The sequence below is a fragment of the Aphanomyces astaci genome, assembly GCF_000520075.1.
Source record: "Aphanomyces astaci strain APO3 unplaced genomic scaffold supercont1.11, whole genome shotgun sequence".
NCBI classification, from domain to species: domain Eukaryota; phylum Oomycota; class Saprolegniomycetes; order Saprolegniales; family Verrucalvaceae; genus Aphanomyces; species Aphanomyces astaci.
The window spans coordinates 9,427-28,448 of record NW_009798274.1 but is presented as its reverse complement, the minus strand read 5'-3'; the positions used below and the strand labels follow the sequence as shown (position 1 = coordinate 28,448).

The 19,022-nt window shown below is 51.7% G+C and overlaps 7 protein-coding genes across 7 annotated transcripts; 5 read left to right on the top strand and 2 right to left on the bottom strand.

The window, feature by feature from the left end:
- Positions 1-67: 67 nt before the first annotated feature.
- On the top strand, positions 68-596 carry H257_05653 (hypothetical protein; the record flags this gene model as incomplete). Its single annotated transcript, XM_009830587.1, has 2 exons — positions 68-376; positions 483-596. 2 exons carry the CDS (start codon positions 68-70, stop codon positions 594-596), a joined length of 423 nt encoding a protein of 140 aa, XP_009828889.1.
- A 2,560-nt stretch (positions 597-3,156) lies between these two features.
- Positions 3,157-8,533, top strand: H257_05652 (TKL protein kinase; the record flags this gene model as incomplete). Its single annotated transcript, XM_009830586.1, has 20 exons — positions 3,157-3,174; positions 3,244-3,336; positions 3,404-3,502; positions 3,546-3,644; positions 3,688-3,786; positions 3,840-3,959; positions 4,016-5,714; positions 6,364-6,452; positions 6,509-6,574; positions 6,649-6,747; positions 6,795-6,893; positions 6,937-7,035; positions 7,086-7,184; positions 7,234-7,311; positions 7,381-7,479; positions 7,533-7,631; positions 7,680-7,745; positions 7,793-8,335; positions 8,395-8,436; positions 8,492-8,533. 20 exons carry the CDS (start codon positions 3,157-3,159, stop codon positions 8,531-8,533), a joined length of 3,747 nt encoding a protein of 1,248 aa, XP_009828888.1.
- Positions 8,534-9,809: 1,276 nt separating this feature from the next.
- H257_05651 (hypothetical protein) lies at positions 9,810-12,122 on the top strand. The gene is made up of 13 exons (XM_009830585.1): positions 9,810-9,883; positions 9,932-10,027; positions 10,081-10,302; positions 10,349-10,450; positions 10,497-10,595; positions 10,643-10,741; positions 10,785-10,883; positions 10,930-11,031; positions 11,083-11,160; positions 11,209-11,754; positions 11,815-11,856; positions 11,913-11,965; positions 12,043-12,122. Exons 5-12 carry the CDS (start codon positions 10,557-10,559, stop codon positions 11,961-11,963), a joined length of 1,056 nt encoding a protein of 351 aa, XP_009828887.1. The 5' UTR covers positions 9,810-9,883; positions 9,932-10,027; positions 10,081-10,302; positions 10,349-10,450; positions 10,497-10,556; the 3' UTR covers positions 11,964-11,965; positions 12,043-12,122.
- Positions 12,123-12,810: 688 nt separating this feature from the next.
- On the top strand, positions 12,811-12,999 carry H257_05650 (hypothetical protein; the record flags this gene model as incomplete). Its single annotated transcript, XM_009830584.1, has 1 exon — positions 12,811-12,999. One exon carries the CDS (start codon positions 12,811-12,813, stop codon positions 12,997-12,999), a length of 189 nt encoding a protein of 62 aa, XP_009828886.1.
- A 660-nt stretch (positions 13,000-13,659) lies between these two features.
- On the bottom strand, positions 13,660-16,098 carry H257_05649 (TKL protein kinase; the record flags this gene model as incomplete). The annotated part of the gene is made up of 2 exons (XM_009830583.1): positions 13,660-15,444; positions 15,712-16,098. 2 exons carry the CDS (start codon positions 16,096-16,098, stop codon positions 13,660-13,662), a joined length of 2,172 nt encoding a protein of 723 aa, XP_009828885.1.
- A 1,161-nt stretch (positions 16,099-17,259) lies between these two features.
- H257_05648 (hypothetical protein) lies at positions 17,260-17,818 on the top strand (the record flags this gene model as incomplete). Its single annotated transcript, XM_009830582.1, has 2 exons — positions 17,260-17,677; positions 17,718-17,818. The coding sequence occupies 2 exons, from the start codon at positions 17,260-17,262 to the stop codon at positions 17,816-17,818; spliced, it is 519 nt and encodes a 172-aa protein (XP_009828884.1).
- A 199-nt stretch (positions 17,819-18,017) lies between these two features.
- Positions 18,018-18,992, bottom strand: H257_05647 (hypothetical protein; the record flags this gene model as incomplete). The annotated part of the gene is made up of 1 exon (XM_009830581.1): positions 18,018-18,992. One exon carries the CDS (start codon positions 18,990-18,992, stop codon positions 18,018-18,020), a length of 975 nt encoding a protein of 324 aa, XP_009828883.1.
- Between the last annotated feature and the right edge of the window lie 30 nt (positions 18,993-19,022).

Here is a 19,022-nt window from a genome sequence, read left to right as displayed (position 1 = left end):
GGGCTCTCAGCGTCGCCTCCTCAACTCCCCACCCATCCCTCCATCGCGCGGACAGACCCCAGTGCGCATGGACGGTGTGGTGTTCTTTCACGGAGCGTCCCGCTTGGACGCGGCATGTGAGGAGTCCGGCGCCTTGGTTATGCCCCGCGACTACCCCATCCTTTGCGACTATGATGCGCACTACATCCCTACAGCCACGACCAACAACCAAGCCGAGTACGATGGCCTGCTACGAAGCCTTCAGCTGGCCACGATCCGCGGATACATCCACCTTACGGTATACGGGGATAGCCAACTGCTCGTGCGTCAAATGCAGGGTATCTGCAGTGCGAGATACTCCTGGCCCCGCGCCCAGTACCTCCAGGCCCGCCGCCTGGTACTAAAATCCACTGTACATGGTGCCACCGACCTCGGGAGGGAAATCAACAGCGGTTTTCCTGTCCAAATTGGCGCCGGATGACTGCTCTTCGTACACCTCGTAGGATGGGCCGGAGTACGGCCCTCTACCATCACGGCAGCTCGCCCTGCTCTATGATTTCCTGGACTTGGATCTCGCCTTCAACCCTGGGCAGACCCCACACCATTTGCCCCATTAGTGTAGCTTTGTATAATTTTACCAGTCATCCACCAACATAAAAAAATGCAGTGAAATTGAGTGGACAAAATTAAATACTCTTGATTAACATTAAAGGGCATTTTACCCACTCGACTAAAAAAGCGCGCCACTTTCGAAATGACACGCTACTCGCGCGAGGAATGCGGTAGGGGAAGAGTGCACTTTGATACAATTGATGCAAGACAACGGTCGCATGAGTTGACGGGCTCACAAATAGTAGAAGATGCCGACCTGACTGACACGGATCCGACCTCGCGTCCAAGTTTGTGAGGGAAACATATTGATGTCGTCCGTTTTACCATATATCATACGTACCCCCCCCCCGTATTGTGTACAGTGCTGGCAAAAAGTTTAGTATCACCCCCAATTTAGCACATAGAACGGAGATGCGTTGCAATGGGAGTAAATTCACGACACTACAGCTACAGTGAGGAGTGTGGGAGGCTGGGACAACAACCTTGCAAGCTCAAACCACATTATCCGCGCCAAATCAGAAAAAAATGTGATACTAAAAAACGATCCTGGCAAAATGTATAAAGCCACCAAGCCCATGGTTCTCAAAACTACAACAATATTCTGACAAAAAAGGTCTCAATACCTGTTTAACCACCTTGCAGCTCCAAGACACTTACGCAGCGCTTTTGCATTGAGTTGAGAAGCTTATCGATCAAGTCTTGACCAATGTTGTCCCGCGCCTTGAAAATTGCTGCCTTGAGTTCTTCCTTCGTCAAAAATTGACTCCCATGAGCATACACAGCTCGCGTAAGCACACCCACATGTTTTCAATTGGATTCAAGTCAGGGGACTTCGATGGCCACTTCATGACACGCAAACCTTGCTCTGCCAAAAAGGCTTTGGTCTCTTTGGAGGCATGGATGGATGCGTTATCGTGCTGGAACTCACAGTCTCACCCAAAATTAACATCCCCAAAGGGAAACAAGTACTCAGACAGTGTGTCTACGTAAGCAGAGCTGTCCTGGTTCCCCTCCAAAATGGCCAGCTGAGTCTTTTCCTTTGAACAGAATCCACCCCACCCCATGACACTACCACCACCAGATTGTCGCTTGGAACATATCGTTTTTTCCTTGCGCAAATCGTGCCAGTAAAACTTCAAGCCGTCCGGCCCGTCAAGGTTGAACTTTTTCTCGTCGCTAAATACGACGGTCACCCACTTTTGATCGTCCCAGGTTACCTTTTCGCGGGCCCAAACTGCCCGTTCAACCTTGTGTTGTCGGGTCAGCAATGGTGAGGCCATGGCCTTGATGTTCTCAAGGTGTTGGGTACTTGCAAGAAGTTGGTGAGCACGGCGTGCCTTAATGCTTAGGTCGCAGTGGTTCACAAGCTCCCGGGAACTCAGGAATGAGTTGGAAGTAGTCCGCAAGATGCGGCGCACGTCGCTAGGTGTGACCTTTGGTGGTGCTTGTTCTTGTCATAAGCTGCTGGGGTGCTTAGAAACAGAGCTATGGCACTTCGAGAGCGTCCTACGAGTCTTTCAATCTCTCGTAGGCTCTTTCCAAGTGCGCTCAGGGTCAAAGCCATGCCTCTCTCCTCCTCAGACAACTTGGGACCCGCTGGCATGACTTCGCGGTGTTTTCAAACAAAACAAAGGCGGGAATCAATTAAACTCAATCTGGGAACGTACTCTTGTGGCTAAAAGACGGCGGAAAGTACATAAAAAACGTTGTGGTTTTATACTTTTTGCCAGGACCGTTTTTTTATTATCACGTTTTTTCTGCTTTGGCGCGGATAATATGGTTTGAGCTTGCAAGGCTGTTGTCCAAGCCTCCCACACACCTCGCTTTACCTGTAGTGTCGTGTATTTGCTCCCATTGCAACGTATCTCCGTTCTATGTGCTAAATTGGGGGTGGTCCTAAACTTTTTGCCAGCACTGGATACAGTATGACAGGTGATATTTCACAACCGGCCGACACTCGTTCTCAAAATTTTGTTACCAATAATCCATTGCGTCATACAAATTTGAAGTATATTCAACATATTCACAAGTAAATATCAGTTATTACAAGAAAATTATCAGTTATTACAGGAGTCGCAATAGATTAATCCGTCGCACTATACATATACACTATACGGGTACTTCTATGCGGTGCTACAGTAACGTTATACAGTAATATAGTGCAGCTCAATAGATCTCCGCTGAAACTCTCACTCGGTTTGTGTACGTTGTTCACGACCAGGTATCTCTTTCCCCCGTCATGTAGTGCCTGTCTTTCAATGTTGCGAATGAGTCTCATGACGTAACCTGAAGATCGAGCGGGCCGTTGACCGACCTTCTTCCACGGCGATTCAAGGTATGCTAATACTTAAATCGCCCCATGGTTGACAGACGTTACTTATCTACCCAATGCTCTACCAACGCACATATCAGCGGCAACACGATCTTAATCCTCCTACTGTACCACCGCGTAACTGACAAAAAACGGACAGTGTGGACGGCTGCTTCAGCACTTGATCCCAAGGGCTTCGAGAGTGGCATTTCCGTCGCACACGATTGCAAAAACACCTTCATCGGACAACTTACATGAGCAACGACAAACTGGTACTAAGTCAACGTCCGTCCGTCCGTCCCTAGGGACTGCGGATGGAGAGGTGACGGTGTCTTGTGTAGGGCCAACAACTGTTGAATGCAGCGTGTGGTGGAAGACTCGAGACTGTGCAGCAGTGTATTTGGCAAGGGGCCAACGTCAACTGGAAAAACCATGTATGATATACATCATCGGTCCATGGGGAGGCGGGACCCACTGAATACAGTATGTCTGCGGACTTAGGCTACATGGACCCCACTCCACTGGGCCTCACTTGAAGGACACTTAAATGTTGTGAAGTTATTGGTGTCACATGGCGCCGACCTTCATATGACTACTAATGTAAGTGCCGCGAGTTGGGTGTGTGGACTTCATTTAGAAATAGGATGGATACACCTCACTCCACTGGGCCTCGTACTATGGACATTTGAGCGTGGTGCAGCAGTTGGTCGTCCTAGGCGCTGACATCCACGCGACGAATAATGTTTGTGTGGCAGAGACAGGCTTTGTGTCTCATTTGGACATAGGATGGAAAAACTCCACTCCACTTCGCCTCGCAATATGGACGTTTGAGCGTGGTGCAGTGGTTGTTGGACGCGGGGGCTGACAAAAAAAGGACGACCATGGTTGGATCAACATGATGATATTGAGTGTATTGTGCTGAGGTTTTGTGAGGAAGGATGGTCGCACTGCGCGTGACTTGGCCGAGAGCTCAGGAGAATCTGCCATTGTTACTACGTTGGACAAACGCGAGACAGTAATTCAGACGGCTCACGCGAACAAATCGACCAAAACCAAGGTTGCTACATGATCTTAAAGTTATTTATTGGTTTACGCTCAGTTTCTCTGGGGTAGGATGGACGCACTGCGCCAACCGAGGCTACGGGGGAGACTTCACCCTCCCCCACCCTGCAACCAACGCCACCTTCCTCGCCACCCAAGGCTGCCTCCAACCCCCAAATCCCTGCAACCTCGACAGAAGTGGCTACCTGGGGACAAGGACCTCCGCGCGAAGTGTCGGTGGCGGAGGTGCAGCAGTGGACGGACAACTTTTCTCCTGCGAGAAAGATCGGGGAAGGTGCGTTTGGGGACGTGTTTGAAGGCCAGTGCCAGTCCATTCCAGTGGCTGTGAAGCGACTCAAGCCGACCCTTCGACTCCAGGGGGATGAGGAAACGGATCGGGCGGTGCTGTCCACTATCCGCCGAGAGATTTACGTCCTGTCCAAGTTCCACCACCCCCACATCATCCGCTTACTGGGATTCACCAGTGTGGCGTCCGTGGCCCAAGAGCTCTGTCTCGTGTACGAGCTGGGGTCGCTGGGGTCGATGGACCAGAGTCTCGTGGACGATGCCCGGGCCTCTGACCTGACGTGGAAGGTCCGAGTCCGCATCGCCGCTGCGGTGGCGAGGGCCATCAACTACCTCCACTGCCACGACGAGAAGAGTCCCACGTTCCACCGAGACATCAAGAGCGCCAACATCGTTCTCTTCCACGGCTTCGTCCCCAAGCTCATTGACTGCGGCCTCTCCAAGTTTATCCCAGACCCAGCCACCACCCACCACCTCGGCTCGATCATGAGCACCAAGGGCATGGCACTTGGGACCCCTGGCTACATGTGCCCCACGTACATCCGCAAGCTCCAGTACGACGCCAAGTCGGAGATCTATTCGTTTGGCATTGTGCTGCTGGAGCTCCTCACGGGTCGGCTCATGTCGTCTCGTCGCGACGGCCAGGATCTGTACGACGAGTACATTGAGGACATGACGCCGATCGGCCCAGACTTGGACGCGCGGGCCGGGCCGTGGTCCGTCGAGTGCGCCCAGCGACTGGAAGCCCTCGCAAGGGAGTGCTTGGCACCGTACAAAACCCGCGTGAGTTCCATGCTCACGGTGTTGCGGCGACTGGTGGAGCTGGAAAAGACCTACTGTGCAGCCACTCCCGAGGAAATCCGCATGACCCAACTGGTGGAAGACTTGCAGCGGCAGGTGGATGCGTTGCGAAGCAGTCCGAAACAGCCGGCAGAGATTCTCCGCATGTGCAACATTTGCTTTGACCAAAGCGCCAATGGCCTCGGTTGTGGTGCTGGCGACGTGCTGCACTTTATATGCGCCGACTGCGCCCCCCACGAGGTGCAGAGAATACTCAATGAAATCGAAGCCGAAGCCACGCAGCTGGCGCGCCATCGAGCCCAAGGCGGGCGCATCCAGTGCGTGATGCCCGGCTGCGACGCCGTGTACTCCGAACAAGCCCTGGCCAAGGTCCTCCCAGACGCTATCTTCGGCCACTACCGGGCGGCGCAAGATGCGGTGGTGGAGCAGCGCCAGTACACGTACCACCAAGAGCGCTTTCAACTGGAGCTGGAGGCTGCCAGAGCCGAGTTCAAGCGATCCAACGACCTCGCCAGGACCCGGCAAGACGCAGCTGCGACGGCCGAGTTCATGCGGCGACAGTTCCCGAATGCCGTGCAGTGTCCCAGGTGTGGGGCTGGCCCTGTGATCCCTGAGAACTGCTACAACCTGAAGACCCACCATGGGGAGAGCACGAGCGGAGGCGGTAGGATCAGCAACGCGTGTCCATCGTGCCAATTTTTCACCCCCGAACGAAGTGTCTGGGCGAATTGGGATGGTCAGATGCGATAGGTACTGTACTACCAGATACTGGTAGTATACTGGAGTAGATTTGAAACGCAATGGTGATGTGGTTATACACATTTGAAACTTTGCATTTAGTAGCACAGTGTCTCGAGTAGAATCTAAAGCGCTGTGGGCGATGACGATGGCCGATATGTCTCAGTTCGGTGGTGGCAGATGTTCTGCATATCTTGACTTCATGCACTCCCTTGTGCATAATGACAAGGCCTATAGCTCATTTTAACTGCATAGGCCGCACAATATCACGTATAAACGTTGAGGAAACGAGCGCACAGTTGAGCGATGATGATGTCGACGACCGACGCTCGATTCGACGGGGCATTCCATCCGCCGTTTCGTGATCCAAAATGGTCTGCTATTTTTAGTCTTTCCGGAACACACCGTAAGCACCATCGGACAACACGCATGGGCAATCATTTGGTACGAAACCAGCGTTCATGGAGACTGCGTTGGTGGCGGAACCGTAATGAAGAAAGGATCGAAAGACTGGTACACTGTCCGTTTATGGGAACTCAAAATGAGTCATCCACGACTTCTTATGTAGAACATAGAACTGTTCAATGCATCGATTGGTGGAAACCTCAAGTCGGTGCGCAAGCTCATTCAGCAAGGGGCCAACGCGAGCTGGGTAAACCAGCAGGTAGGATATACAACGGTCCAACAACATACATGACCTATTGGTTTCAATGGAAATAGGGTAGGCAAACCCCGCTCCACGCAGCCTCAGGCTGTGGACATTTTCAAGTGGTTCAGGAGTTAGTGGTATATGGTGCCAACATCCACGCGACTGAAGAGGCATATTTGTGAGACTGGTGTTGGCCCTCATATGGAAATAGGAGGGATGGACCCCACTCCACTTTGCCGCACTAAAAGGACATTTAGCAATTGTGAAAGAATTAGCAGTCCAAGGCGCCAACATCCACGCAACGACTAATGTATATGTGACAGAGTCGTTGTGATGCAGGACCTCATCTGGAAATAGGATGGACAGACCTCGATCTACATTGCATCAATAGAAGGACATTTGGAAGTGGTGAAGGAATTTGTAAGCCGTGGCGTCGACATCCACACAGTTGACAAGGTACGAGTGACAGTGACGATTATGAGCCTTGATCTGTAAATAGCTTGGATGGACCCCACTCCACTGTGCCTCCACCAAGGGAGATTTGAAAGTGGTGAAGGAATTGGCGATCAATGGCGCCGATATCCACGCAACTGCACGTGTACAGTACATATGTGGCATAAGCTGGCGTGGGATCTCAATTGGAAATAGAATGGATTTACCCCACTCCACGTCGCATCACGCCAAGGACACTTGGACGTGGTGCAGTGGTTAATACACGCGGGGATTGACACAAAGAGGATTTGCAAGGTAGGGTCAACATATCTTACTATTCATTCATTCAGTTTCTGCGGGGTAGGATGAACACACTGCTAGTACCGTGGCCGGCGGTACGAGTAAGGCTGCCATTGTTGCTGCGTTGGACAAACATGTACATGTAATATCAGAACCTCGCGGGGCCCGCACAGCTATATGGCTTGTCACTCAACTGACGCTGGGAACATAGGTTGGATGGACTGAACTCCACAGTGCAGCCTTTCGCGGATATTTGGAGGATGTGAAGACCCTGGTAACAAATGGGGCCGACATTCACGCCTCGGGCGATGTACGAGAGCTGCAAAACATGGTATTATTGGTTGTTTATAGACCTGCCTACAGGATGGAAACACCCCCTTGCACATCGCATCAAAGGAGGGACATTTGAACATTGTGCAGTGGTTGTTGGTCGAGGGGGCTGACACAACTAGGACTACCAAGGTTGGGTCACCACGATGCTTCTCGCCGGGATGAATTTCTGCGGCGTAGGATGGACACACGGCTCGCGATTCAGCCCAAAGGAAGTCTATTCTGATTGCCTATTCTGAACACGAGGTATATTTTACCCCTTGTATCGGTCAATAACTCATCGATTCTAATAGGCAAAGCTAACCGATCGAGGCATCGCCAGCTTTTGTGCTGGCGTCTACGAATCGGCAGTGGCTGATGCAAACCAAGCCGTCGCGTCGACTGAAAGGAAGGATATCTCAGCGTTCGCTTGGTTGGGGGAAGCATTTCTTCGTCGAGACCAGTACGATTTTGCTTTGGCTGCGTTTCAAGAGGGTCTGCAAGTCAACCCAGAAGACGTGGACTGCATGGTGGGCATCAATGACACGAACGACTGCGTCGACGTGACCAAAGCATTTGGAGTGCCCGACATGTGGGCTGTCTTGGCCAAAGACCCATTCACACGGGATCTCCTCCGAGCCCCAAAATTCAAGGCTCTTATTCAAACTGTTCGAGACAAACCCAGCCAATACCTCCAACACAAGGCCGAATTGGCGAATGTATTGGCAATTCTCGAGACCCACCGCCAATCCACCAGACCCCTGACCCCCGTCCCTATTTTTCCGCCTCTGTCTTTGTCACTCAAGGCTGCCTCAAACCACCTCGTCCACGGCAGCGCTGCCGAAGTAGCTGGCGAGGTATCGTTTTAAACTATTGTATCGTCGCTGCAATAACATTTCGTTTTTGATCTTGGCAGGCAATACGGATCGCGCTTGTGGACCGGTTGACTACGAACAAGGTTACTTCAAACTCTTGTTATTTACGGAGCATTTCATTTAGCTTTTGCGGGGTAGGGTGGCCGAACGTCTCGTGTAATGGCTGGGGCGGGCGATTAATACTGACTTTGCGAATGCCTTTCATAGCATGAGTTTCACTTAATCCTCGCTTGCCTCATGGGTCTATCAGACAGGTCAAGCTGTGTCGATATTTCTTGCAAGTGGTTTTTCGTCGGAATTGAAATACTGGGCATCCTCACATACAAATTTCAAATGCAGCGAGAGTTCACCAAATAGTTCGACGTATTCCAACATTTCGGCAGTTACTACTACTTGGAACTTCCCCTTGCTGTTAATAAATGTAGGAATGCGAATCCGTCATGAGGAGGACGCTGCTCGCTGAAGTTATGTTTACACGTGAGCAAGTGGCATTGCACCTTAGCTCATGTTACCCTCACCATACCTACGAAATACTTTCCTACGGACGGAGTAGGTCTTCATTCTACGCCATCACTGTGCCCTTCCTGCTTAAGATTAGCCAATATAATCGTTGTCGGAATGGAGTGTCGGAATGAGTACAACCATATGCAATTATAAACTGTTTTTTCCTCTTTAAATGGGGACGTGGTATGATCAGACAACTAACACCCAGGGCTGAATATTGTACGTTCCCCGTATCGGGGTTGGGATTGAGGATCGGGTCGGTTGTGGTTGAAGAGGCTCCGAGGTTCAATAGTTGCTGGTATGTATTTCAAGAAGAGCTTAAGAGTTTTTTAAAGAATACTGTAGATACCGTAGTGCCGAGTCAATACAGTAAAAAACGCTCGGGTTTCAGGTTTCAGGTAAAAATGGGCTATTTTTGATATAACGTTACGCTAGAGTTTCATCGATGCCCTTGTAGGTCCGTAAGGACGGCGAATGCGAACATGACATTTATCACGCCTCCGTTTCGCACAGGCACGACCATGTACGACCCCAGTGTGGCCAGGACCAGCTTGGACGGCCCCCATAGCCCCCACAGCTTTACGAGGCCGTAAAAGAACTCGGACGGGTACATCTTGTGGGTCGGTTAGAAACGGTGATTTGGCGTGTCTAAAACGGATGTGCCCCCCGCATCACGACCCTTCGAGACCTGCCATGACATGCTGAGTAACGTTGAGTTCAGAGTTGCCTGATTCTAAGCCGTTCCAAGCGAGCTGATAAAGATTGTCAGTACTTCACCCCCGAGCGAAGTACCTGGACTGACTGGGATGGCCAGACGCGGTAGAAGATAGCCAGCCCAATTGTTTTGGCGCTCTATTATGAATGGGAAACACAATTCGACCCCAGGCGTTTCGTGATCCGAAACGGTCGCATTTGCAAGGCACGCTGCAAGTGCAGCCAGAACAATTTGACATGGGCAACCAACTGGTACCAAGCCAGCGTCCATGGGGGCCGCTATTATGGTGGCGGAACTTCGATAACCGACTAGTACGTGTGGATGGATCGACGGTCGGCTGCCGACTGTGCCTTGTATAGGACCAACAACTGTGGAATGCAGCGAAGAGTGGGAACCTCCAGAAGGTGCAGCGGTGTATTCGGCAAGGGGCCAACCTCAAGTGGAAAGACCCAGAGGTATGGTATATATCAGTCCATGGACAAACGGAATCAACGCACTTGTGCCTTAGTATGGAGATAGCTCACTAACTTGGAAGCAAGAGACGATACTATGGATGGCTGGAGCCGACCTCTATGTGATGAATGCGGTAGCAACAACAGCAACGTATTAGGCCATCATCTGGAACTAGGGTGGATATAGTGCCCTCCACGTCGCCTCAGAAAGAGGACATTTGGATATTGTTAAAGCGTTGTTGGACCATGGTGCCGACCTCCACGCGACTAATACTACTGTATGTATCGGCAGAATTGGGTGTGGGAGGTGCTCATCTTCAATAGACAGGATATTCCCCACTCCACCTTGCCTTAGAAAATAAGCATTTGGAGGTTGCGAAAGCGTTGTTGGGTCAAGGCGCTGACCTCCACGTGACTACCACTGATGTATGTAGTATGGCTGAAATGGTGGTGGAAGCTAATCTGGAAATAGGATGGACAAACGCCACTCCACTTCGCCTCAAAAAATGGACAATGGGAACTGGTGAAGGAAATGGTGGCTCTTGGTGCCAACATCAATGCGACTGATAAGGTACATGTGACAGACAGAGACGGTTGTGGGCTCTCATGTGGAAATAGCATGGAAAAACACCACTCCGTAACGCCTCCGAACGTCAATATTCGAACGTGGTGAAGGAGTTGGTGCTACTTGGCGCCAATATTCGTGCGATTGATGAGGTATGTGTGGCTAAGGCGAGCGTGGGTCCTCATCTGGAAATAGAATGGATGGACCATACTCCACCAAGCCTCGTACTCTGGACATTTGGATATTGTGATAGAGTTGGCGGGCCATGGCGCCGATATCAACGAGACGGATAAGGTATGAGCGACAAAGACGTGAAACGTGTAGCCTCATCTGGAAATAGCTTGGCCGAACCCCACTCCACTTGGCCTCTGGCAGTCTAAAGGGCGAGGACGTTGTGCAGTGGTTGTTGGGTGCGGGGGCAGACGTAACAAGTAAGGCCAAGGTACGGTCAACACACTTTTCCTAAAGAATTTGCTCAGTTTATGTGGGATAGGATGGACGCACTGCTCGTGATGTGGCTATGAAAATGCGATATTGGAGAACTTTGAAAGTATTTTCACAGCACGAGCAGGTAAGCTCTTAACCTTCGTATCACTACAGTACTCAATGACTGTGACAGGCAATGTTAATTGATCGAGCAATCTCCAGCTTTTGTTCTGGCGCCTACGAGTTGGCCTTCAAAGATGCAAACCAAGCCATGTCATCGTCTGGAAAGAAGAATGTGTCCCCGTTTGCCGGGCTGGGGGAAGCTTTTCTTCACCGAGACCAGTACTGCGTAGCTTTGGCTGCGTTTGAAAAGGGGCTGGAAACGAACCCAGATGATGTGGATTGCATGGTGGGCATCCACGACACGAACGAGTCCGTCAACGTTGCCAGTGCGTTTGGAGTGCCTGACATATGGGCTGTCTTGGCCAAAGACCCTCACACACTGAATCTCCTCCGAGCCAAGTCGTTCAAGGCTCTTATTCAGGCTGTTCGAGACCATCCCAGTCAATACCGCCGGTATAAGGAGGTATTGGTGAATGTATTGGCAATCCTCCAGAAGCACCGCCAGTCCATTGGACCTCCGACCGCCGCCCCCATCCAGCCGACAATACCTTCGCAACCCAAGGCTGTCACCTCCAAACCCGTAGTCCCTATATATGCTGCAAAAGTGGCAGACGAGGTATCTTTTCAACCCTCAAATCACCAAACTGCTATAACACGGCTTCTTTGATTCTGGCAGGCAATACGACTGGCACTTGTGAACAGTTCGACCTTCATCAAGGTTGCGTGAAACTCTTGGTAATCCTGGAGCATTGTTCTCAGTTTTTTCTGTGTTAGGGGGGTCGCAGCGCTCGTGTCATTGTTGGGGCGGACGAAAAAGGTCTGTGAAGGTAATTTCACAGTAGATTCTATTAACCTTCATATCAGTATGCTTCCAATACCTACCAGGTTAACAAATCATATTCAGAGCTTTCTCGAGTGCCTTTCAAGTCTGGCCATGTCGTGAGTAGGAATGGCAGCCGCAATATAACATGGTGGAATGTCCAGATTTCTATTGTACTTATCACGGTTCCACAGCTTGACTCTCGCACAGCTGTCATTTTCAATCGCCTTCGAAAAACGCTTCAAAATCAATTTTCATTATATTGTGCTTTCGAGTGAAACTTCGTGTTGTGGCGTGGTTTCTCGTTGGAATTTAAATCGATTTGATTGGCTACTTCACGTGAGCTCAAAATTATTAACCAATCAAAACCTTCTACATGAAATTCAACCAATCAGATCGATTGTGGATCAGTTTTGAGAAGAGGGACGTCTGCAACTCCGCAAGGAAGCGTCTTTCGAGGCGAGGAATTGCCGTGTTTATCGACTACGTTGACAAACTTCTCGACCCGAGTCTTCCAAGGCGTACCCGTACCGCTGCGACATCGCAATCAGTATATTGCGATGTTGCAGCGCTATCATACTGCTTGCACGACACCTCTCCGCTGAATTGTCCTCGTTGCTAGTGTTGAGGTATTTCAGGGTTTCGAGAGCGTATGTACATTCACTGGACAGTGCTGTACATCTCCAAATGGCAGTTCAAAGTCCTTGGTGCCGGTGGAAACGCAACCAAATGATAGAGTACTTATTGTCGATTTGATACAAAATGGGGAGGGCGCAATCGAATCGCGCCAACCAAACTGTTAATGGGCGCGAACCTCCACGCGGTGGTCAGACGCCGTCGGAAGTGCATATCATGACGGTGAAGGCCGACTCGACTGTGTTCGTCAAGCTCATCTCGTTTCGCGGCATGCAGCTCAACAAATTGATCGGCAACGGCACCACGTACCTCCACATGACGATCGTCGACCGGTTGTTCCCCGAGATGATCCGCGCGCTCGTCCATCAACAGACGGCTCGGGCGGCGTCATGGTGTCGGACGTGATCTCTAGACAGACCCTCTTGGGCCTCACAAATTTTATGCGCGATGGCACGTCCCCCCCGACGTGCCGCGTCTGTCCTGCAAACGCTGCAAGAACCAAAGTTTCTTCTCGACGCCCTTCAAGATTGCCACATCTGTGGTCGAAGCAGTGTCGCAACTGCTCGAAAAAGCTCGGAGATATGAAGGACCCCCCCGGCCAAGCGGCCCGGGAATGTGACGAGAATCGCAAGCGTGCATGTTCTGGTGTACTTTTAGCTCAGAACTCGGAGCAGTAGCCAAACTCGGGTCCTGTCGTGTCAAAATAAATGGCTTTGCATTTTATGAACACTGTAAAGGTAAACTCACTTTGAAGTTTGCAAACTCGGATGGGGCGTTGACTGTTATTCTGTCCGGAGCTCAAAGTTTGTAGCATGTTTGACTACTATCCAAACTACTCTTCTCATTAAAGTATAGTACACTTGCTAACGGTCGTGGTATTTTCCTGATCGAAAGATAATTCTCCCTACGTGATTTCCGTAATGGCCGACTTATATACTTTCGCAATGCTCACGACCTCAAAGGTCATGGAAACCCAGTGCCCCTTGGGTGGGTTTTCTTGAGTTTCAACAATAAATGTTTCAAATGTACTCAAAGATATAGCGTCTTTTGCATGCTTTTGGCTGCCTATCGCATCTGACCATCCCAATTCGCCCAGACACTTCGTTCGGGGGTGAAAAATTGGCACGATGGACACGCGTTGCTGATCCTACCGCCTCCGCTCGTGCTCTCCCCATGGTGGGTCTTCAGGTTGTAGCAGTTCTCAGGGATCACAGGGCCAGCCCCACACCTGGGACACTGCACGGCATTCGGGAACTGTCGCCGCATGAACTCGGCCGTCGCAGCTGCGTCTTGCCGGGTCCTGGCGAGGTCGTTGGATCGCTTGAACTCGGCTCTGGCAGCCTCCAGCTCCAGTTGAAAGCGCTCTTGGTGGTACGTGTACTGGCGCTGCTCCACCACCGCATCTTGCGCCGCCCGGTAGTGGCCGAAGATAGCGTCTGGGAGGACCTTGGCCAGGGCTTGTTCGGAGTACACGGCGTCGCAGCCGGGCATCACGCACTGGATGCGCCCGCCTTGGGCTCGATGGCGCGCCAGCTGCGTGGCTTCGGCTTCGATTTCATTGAGTATTCTCTGCACCTCTTGGGGGGCGCAGTCGGCGCATATAAAGTGCAGCACGTCGCCAGCACCACAACCGAGGCCATTGGCGCTTTGGTCAAAGCAAATGTTGCACATGCGGAGAATCTCTGCCGGCTGTTTCGGACTGCTTCGCAACGCATCCACCTGCCGCTGCAAGTCTTCCACCAGTTGGGTCATGCGGATTTCCTCGGGAGTGGCTGCACAGTAGGTCTTTTCCAGCTCCACCAGTCGCCGCAACACCGTGAGCATGGAACTCACGCGGGTTTTGTACGGTGCCAAGCACTCCCTTGCGAGGGCTTCCAGTCGCTGGGCGCACTCGACGGACCACGGCCCGGCCCGCGCGTCCAAGTCTGGGCCGATCGGCGTCATGTCCTCAATGTACTCGTCGTACAGATCCTGGCCGTCGCGACGAGACGACATGAGCCGACCCGTGAGGAGCTCCAGCAGCACAATGCCAAACGAATAGATCTCCGACTTGGCGTCGTACTGGAGCTTGCGGATGTACGTGGGGCACATGTAGCCAGGGGTCCCAAGTGCCATGCCCTTGGTGCTCATGATCGAGCCGAGGTGGTGGGTGGTGGCTGGGTCTGGGATAAACTTGGAGAGGCCGCAGTCAATGAGCTTGGGGACGAAGCCGTGGAAGAGAACGATGTTGGCGCTCTTGATGTCTCGGTGGAACGTGGGACTCTTCTCGTCGTGGCAGTGGAGGTAGTTGATGGCCCTCGCCACCGCAGCGGCGATGCGGACTCGGACCTTCCACGTCAGGTCAGAGGCCCGGGCATCGTCCACGAGACTCTGGTCCATCGACCCCAGCGGCCCCAGCTCGTACACGAGACAGAGCTCTTGGGCCACGGACGCCACACTGGTGAATCCCAGTAAGCGGATGATGTGGGGGTGGTGGAACTTGGACAGGACGTAAATCTCTCGGCGGATAGTGGACAGCACCGCCCGATCCGTTTCCTCATCCCCCTGGAGTCGAAGGGTCGGCTTGAGTCGCTTCACAGCCACTGGAATGGACTGGCACTGGCCTTCAAACACGTCCCCAAACGCACCTTCCCCGATCTTTCTCGCAGGAGAAAAGTTGTCCGTCCACTGCTGCACCTCCGCCACCGACACTTCGCGCGGAGGTCCTTGTCCCCAGGTAGCCACTTCTGTCGAGGTTGCAGGGATTTGGGGGTTGGAGGCAGCCTTGGGTGGCGAGGAAGGTGGCGTTGGTTGCAGGGTGAGGGAGGGTGAAGTCTCCCCCGTAGCCTCAGTTGGCGCAGTGCGTCCATCCTACCCCAGAGAAACTCAGCTCATTGCTCGAGGAATAGTTGATGCAACCTGGTTAAAGGCCGAGCTATTCACATGAGGCACTCGTATAGTCTTCCAGAGACAATGTTATTGCAGCAAGTACACGAGGGTTAAGGATACCTCGTCCGTAGAGTTTTTTGGGACTACAGAGTTCGAGACATACTTAGATGGAGAATATAGGGGTGGTAAGGTGGAGGCGGGCGCTGGGATGCCAGTGGATTGGCGATGGTTTTCAAGTATTGCCAATACAATCGCCAAGTCGGCGCTGTGGTGCTTGTATTGACTGGGTTTGTCACGAACAACCTGAATGAGAGCCTTGAACTTCGGCGCTCTAAGTAATTCCCGCATGTTTGGGTCTTTGGCCAAGACAGCCCACATGTCCGCCACTCGAAATGCATTGGCCACGGTGATGGAGTCATTTGTGTCGATGATACCCACCAAGCAATCCACATCATCTGGGTTGACTTGTAGGCCCTCTTGAAACGCAGACAAGGCAAAGTCGTACTGGTCTCGACAAAGCAGAGCTTCCCCCAACCAAGCGAACACTGACTTTCCAGAAGTAATTTGGTTTGCAACCGCCACAGCAGATATGACGTCGCCAGCGCAAAAGTTGGAGATGGCTCGGTCGGTTACCATTGTCTGTTAGAATCAATGGGTTCTTGAAGTGATTTGAGGGTCAAAAGGTACCTCTTGCTGTGACAAAGCATCCAGAATCTCAGAACGACCAGCCATGGCAACAGGAGTGCGCCCAAGCTACCTCACATAAGACTCAGCAAAGGAATCTATATTCTCCTGAGTACAATGTAGATCATATTTCAGGATGATGTCTGACACTCTCACACCAGTCCCTGTAATACCTCATCAATCGCGTGGATTTTGGCACCATGGATCAACAACTCTTTTACTATTTCCAAATGCCCCATGGCTGAAGCCCAGTGGAGTGAAGTATATCCACGCTATTTTCACACAGGTTAGCCCACACATTCTCCCCTGCCACACATACATCGGTAGTCGCGTGGATGTCGGCGCCTAGTCGCACCATTTCCTTTACTATATCGAAATGTCCATATTGTGACGCTAAGTGGAGTGGCGTTTGTCCAAACTATTTCCAGATGAGAGAGACGAGGTCCCACAACGTACAGTATCTGCCTCACAAACCTCAGTACTCGCGTGGATGTCGGCGTCTAGGCCCACCAATTCCTTTACAGTTTCCAAATGCCCCTTGGCTGAGGCCCAATGGAGGGGCGATTGTTTACGCTGTTTCTATGTCAGCCCCTCAGAGTCTCACGCGACGCATACCTCATCAGTCGAGTGGATATCAGCGCCGTGGCCCAGCAATTCCCTGACAGTGTCCAAACGTCCGCTTATTGATGCCAGGATGAGTGGGGTAAATCCGCGCTATTCGGCAGAAACCAGTGGGCTGGTTGGCTCCGTCTGCGCATGAAGAAACACAAATCATACCCCTTGATCTTTCCAGTTGATGTTGGCCCCTTCCTGAATGCATCGCTGTACCTCCTGGAGGTTTCCACCTTTCGCTGCAATCCACAGTTGTTTTTCCTGCGTTAGACAGAGTTGTGGTCACCTCACAACCGACCCATTAGTGAGATTTTGCATGTCGTCCGTGGACTATGCCTACACTATTGAAACATACGTTTGACAAATGCAGAGTTCGAACTGCCAGACCTAATTGAAACATCTACAAGAACTTATTATTCAACCCTGGAATGGGCCAATTGTAGGGTCACCTGTAACTACACCTAAAACCAACCAGCCATTCCAAATCGTGAGACGACCACCATGCCCAGGCCCGTCAAGACCCGCTTCTCGGATGCCGAGGACATATTGATCTTGCGGGAGGTCAACGCGAGACTCCCATTCACTGCAAAAAGGGGTTCCGTCATGCTGGCGTGGAACACTGTGGCCGACGCTGTGTCGACGAAGCACGACTTTGCTCGGCCTGGCTTCGACGGCAAACGAGCCCTGAACAGATTCACTCTGCTGATGGAAGGCCACCGTGCGAACAACGACGTGTCGGCACGTGCATCAGGGATCGATGAAGACCACGACGAGAAGACCCAGCTGCTGCACGAGCTGTTGGCGGTGTATGAAGACTCCAAGGCACAAGACAAAGCGCGCCTTGTCGCAGCCCAACAAGAAGCCGATCGCATCGAGAATATGGGCGCTACCATACGCGAGGAGGCAATCCAGTCGTTGGGTAAACGGAAGGCGGGACCGACAGATGCTGATGGTTCCAGCGCTGGTGTTTGTGGTGTTTTTTGTGTCGTTCAGCAGAAGTCCAGAAGATTGCAAAGATGTTGAGCTGCTGGACTCCCGTTCGGACTGTTTTCGTACGTGACGTTTCGGCAGTCGCTGGGGGCTGTGGGTTTGCTTTCGTTCGTGTCCCGTCCGTGTGCTTGCGAAATTTTTTTGGGCTGGCTGCGCCTGCCTTGTTGCTCCCTTCGTGGGTGTTTTACATTTTGATGACGATGTTGTTTTGGCGCTTAGGGTTTTTTCTGTGTTCGTTTTCTCCTGTCTCTGTTGTGTCGAGGTTTGTGTCAGGGGTTGGTGGTTCTGGTTTCATCTTTTGGCTTATTTTGTTTCGGGGAGCGTCCCTTGAGTGCCCGTTTGTCGCCGTGGTGGCAACACTGCCTCCTGTTTTCGGTGTTTCGGGTCGACTTTTGGGCATGCCTTTGTTTGTGGTGATATTCCAGTGTGTTTTCACTGCTTTTTAATTGCCCTTGCCATTCTGGCTGTTTCGTGTCTTCGATTTGTTTCGTTTCTTTTTGGATTTGTTGGGTTGGTTGTTTTTGGTCCCAGTCCTGGCTAATTTGGTTTCGCCGTATGTAGGGTCGCTGTCGGTTTGTTTCTCGGATGGGATGTGTGAGTTCTGTTGCCGGTGGTGGCGCTGGCCTTTTTGACGGCGCTTTTTCTTTTCTTGGCGCCGTCCTTGTTTTGGCCCCTTTGAATTTCTGCTTCGGCCATTGGGGGCCTTGACTGCTTGGTTTTTTGGATTCTTTTTGGGCTTTTTTGCGCTGTTTGTCTTTTTCTGCAGATTGTCCCCGTTTGGCGATGGTGTCTTCCGGGTCGCTTTCGGTTTCGTTCTGTGGGTAGATGTGTGCGTTCGGGTAGTTTGGGTGGCGCGGGCGTTTCTGGCGGCGCAGTTTCGTTTCGTGTTTTTTTCCTTCCGGTTGGTGTTGAAGTTGAGTGCTGGGTTCCTCGGGTGGTGTGACTGGTTGGTAGTTTGGAGGATGCCTTCGCTTATGGCCGCTGTTGATCTCCTTCTGGTCATTGTCCCCGTTTCCCGATGGTCCCATCCGACACACTTGCAGCTTCGTGCCGTCGATAAACCCAAACACACGACTAGTTTGGGCGCCACGCGAGTTGATGGCGGCGCAGTATCGGTCAATGTTTTTTGCCACAAGGTTGGTGTTGAAGTACAGCAATGGATTCCACCGGTCGTACAACTCGTTCAAAACGTGGAGGAAAACATCACACAGCACAGATCGTGATCGCCCAAAGGTCTGCGCCATGTCGAAAAACCGGGTTGGAAAAGCCATACG

Bases quoted from the DNA above. Each gene is read 5' to 3' on its own strand.
- H257_05651 (XM_009830585.1), top strand. From the start codon at position 10,557: ATGGTGGCTCTTGGTGCCAACATCAATGCGACTGATAAG. The intron at 10,596-10,642 runs GTACATGTGACA...ATGTGGAAATAG, and splicing joins ACATCAATGCGACTGATAAG to CATGGAAAAACACCACTCCG. The intron at 11,857-11,912 runs GTTGCGTGAAAC...TTTCTGTGTTAG, and splicing joins ACAGTTCGACCTTCATCAAG to GGGGGTCGCAGCGCTCGTGT.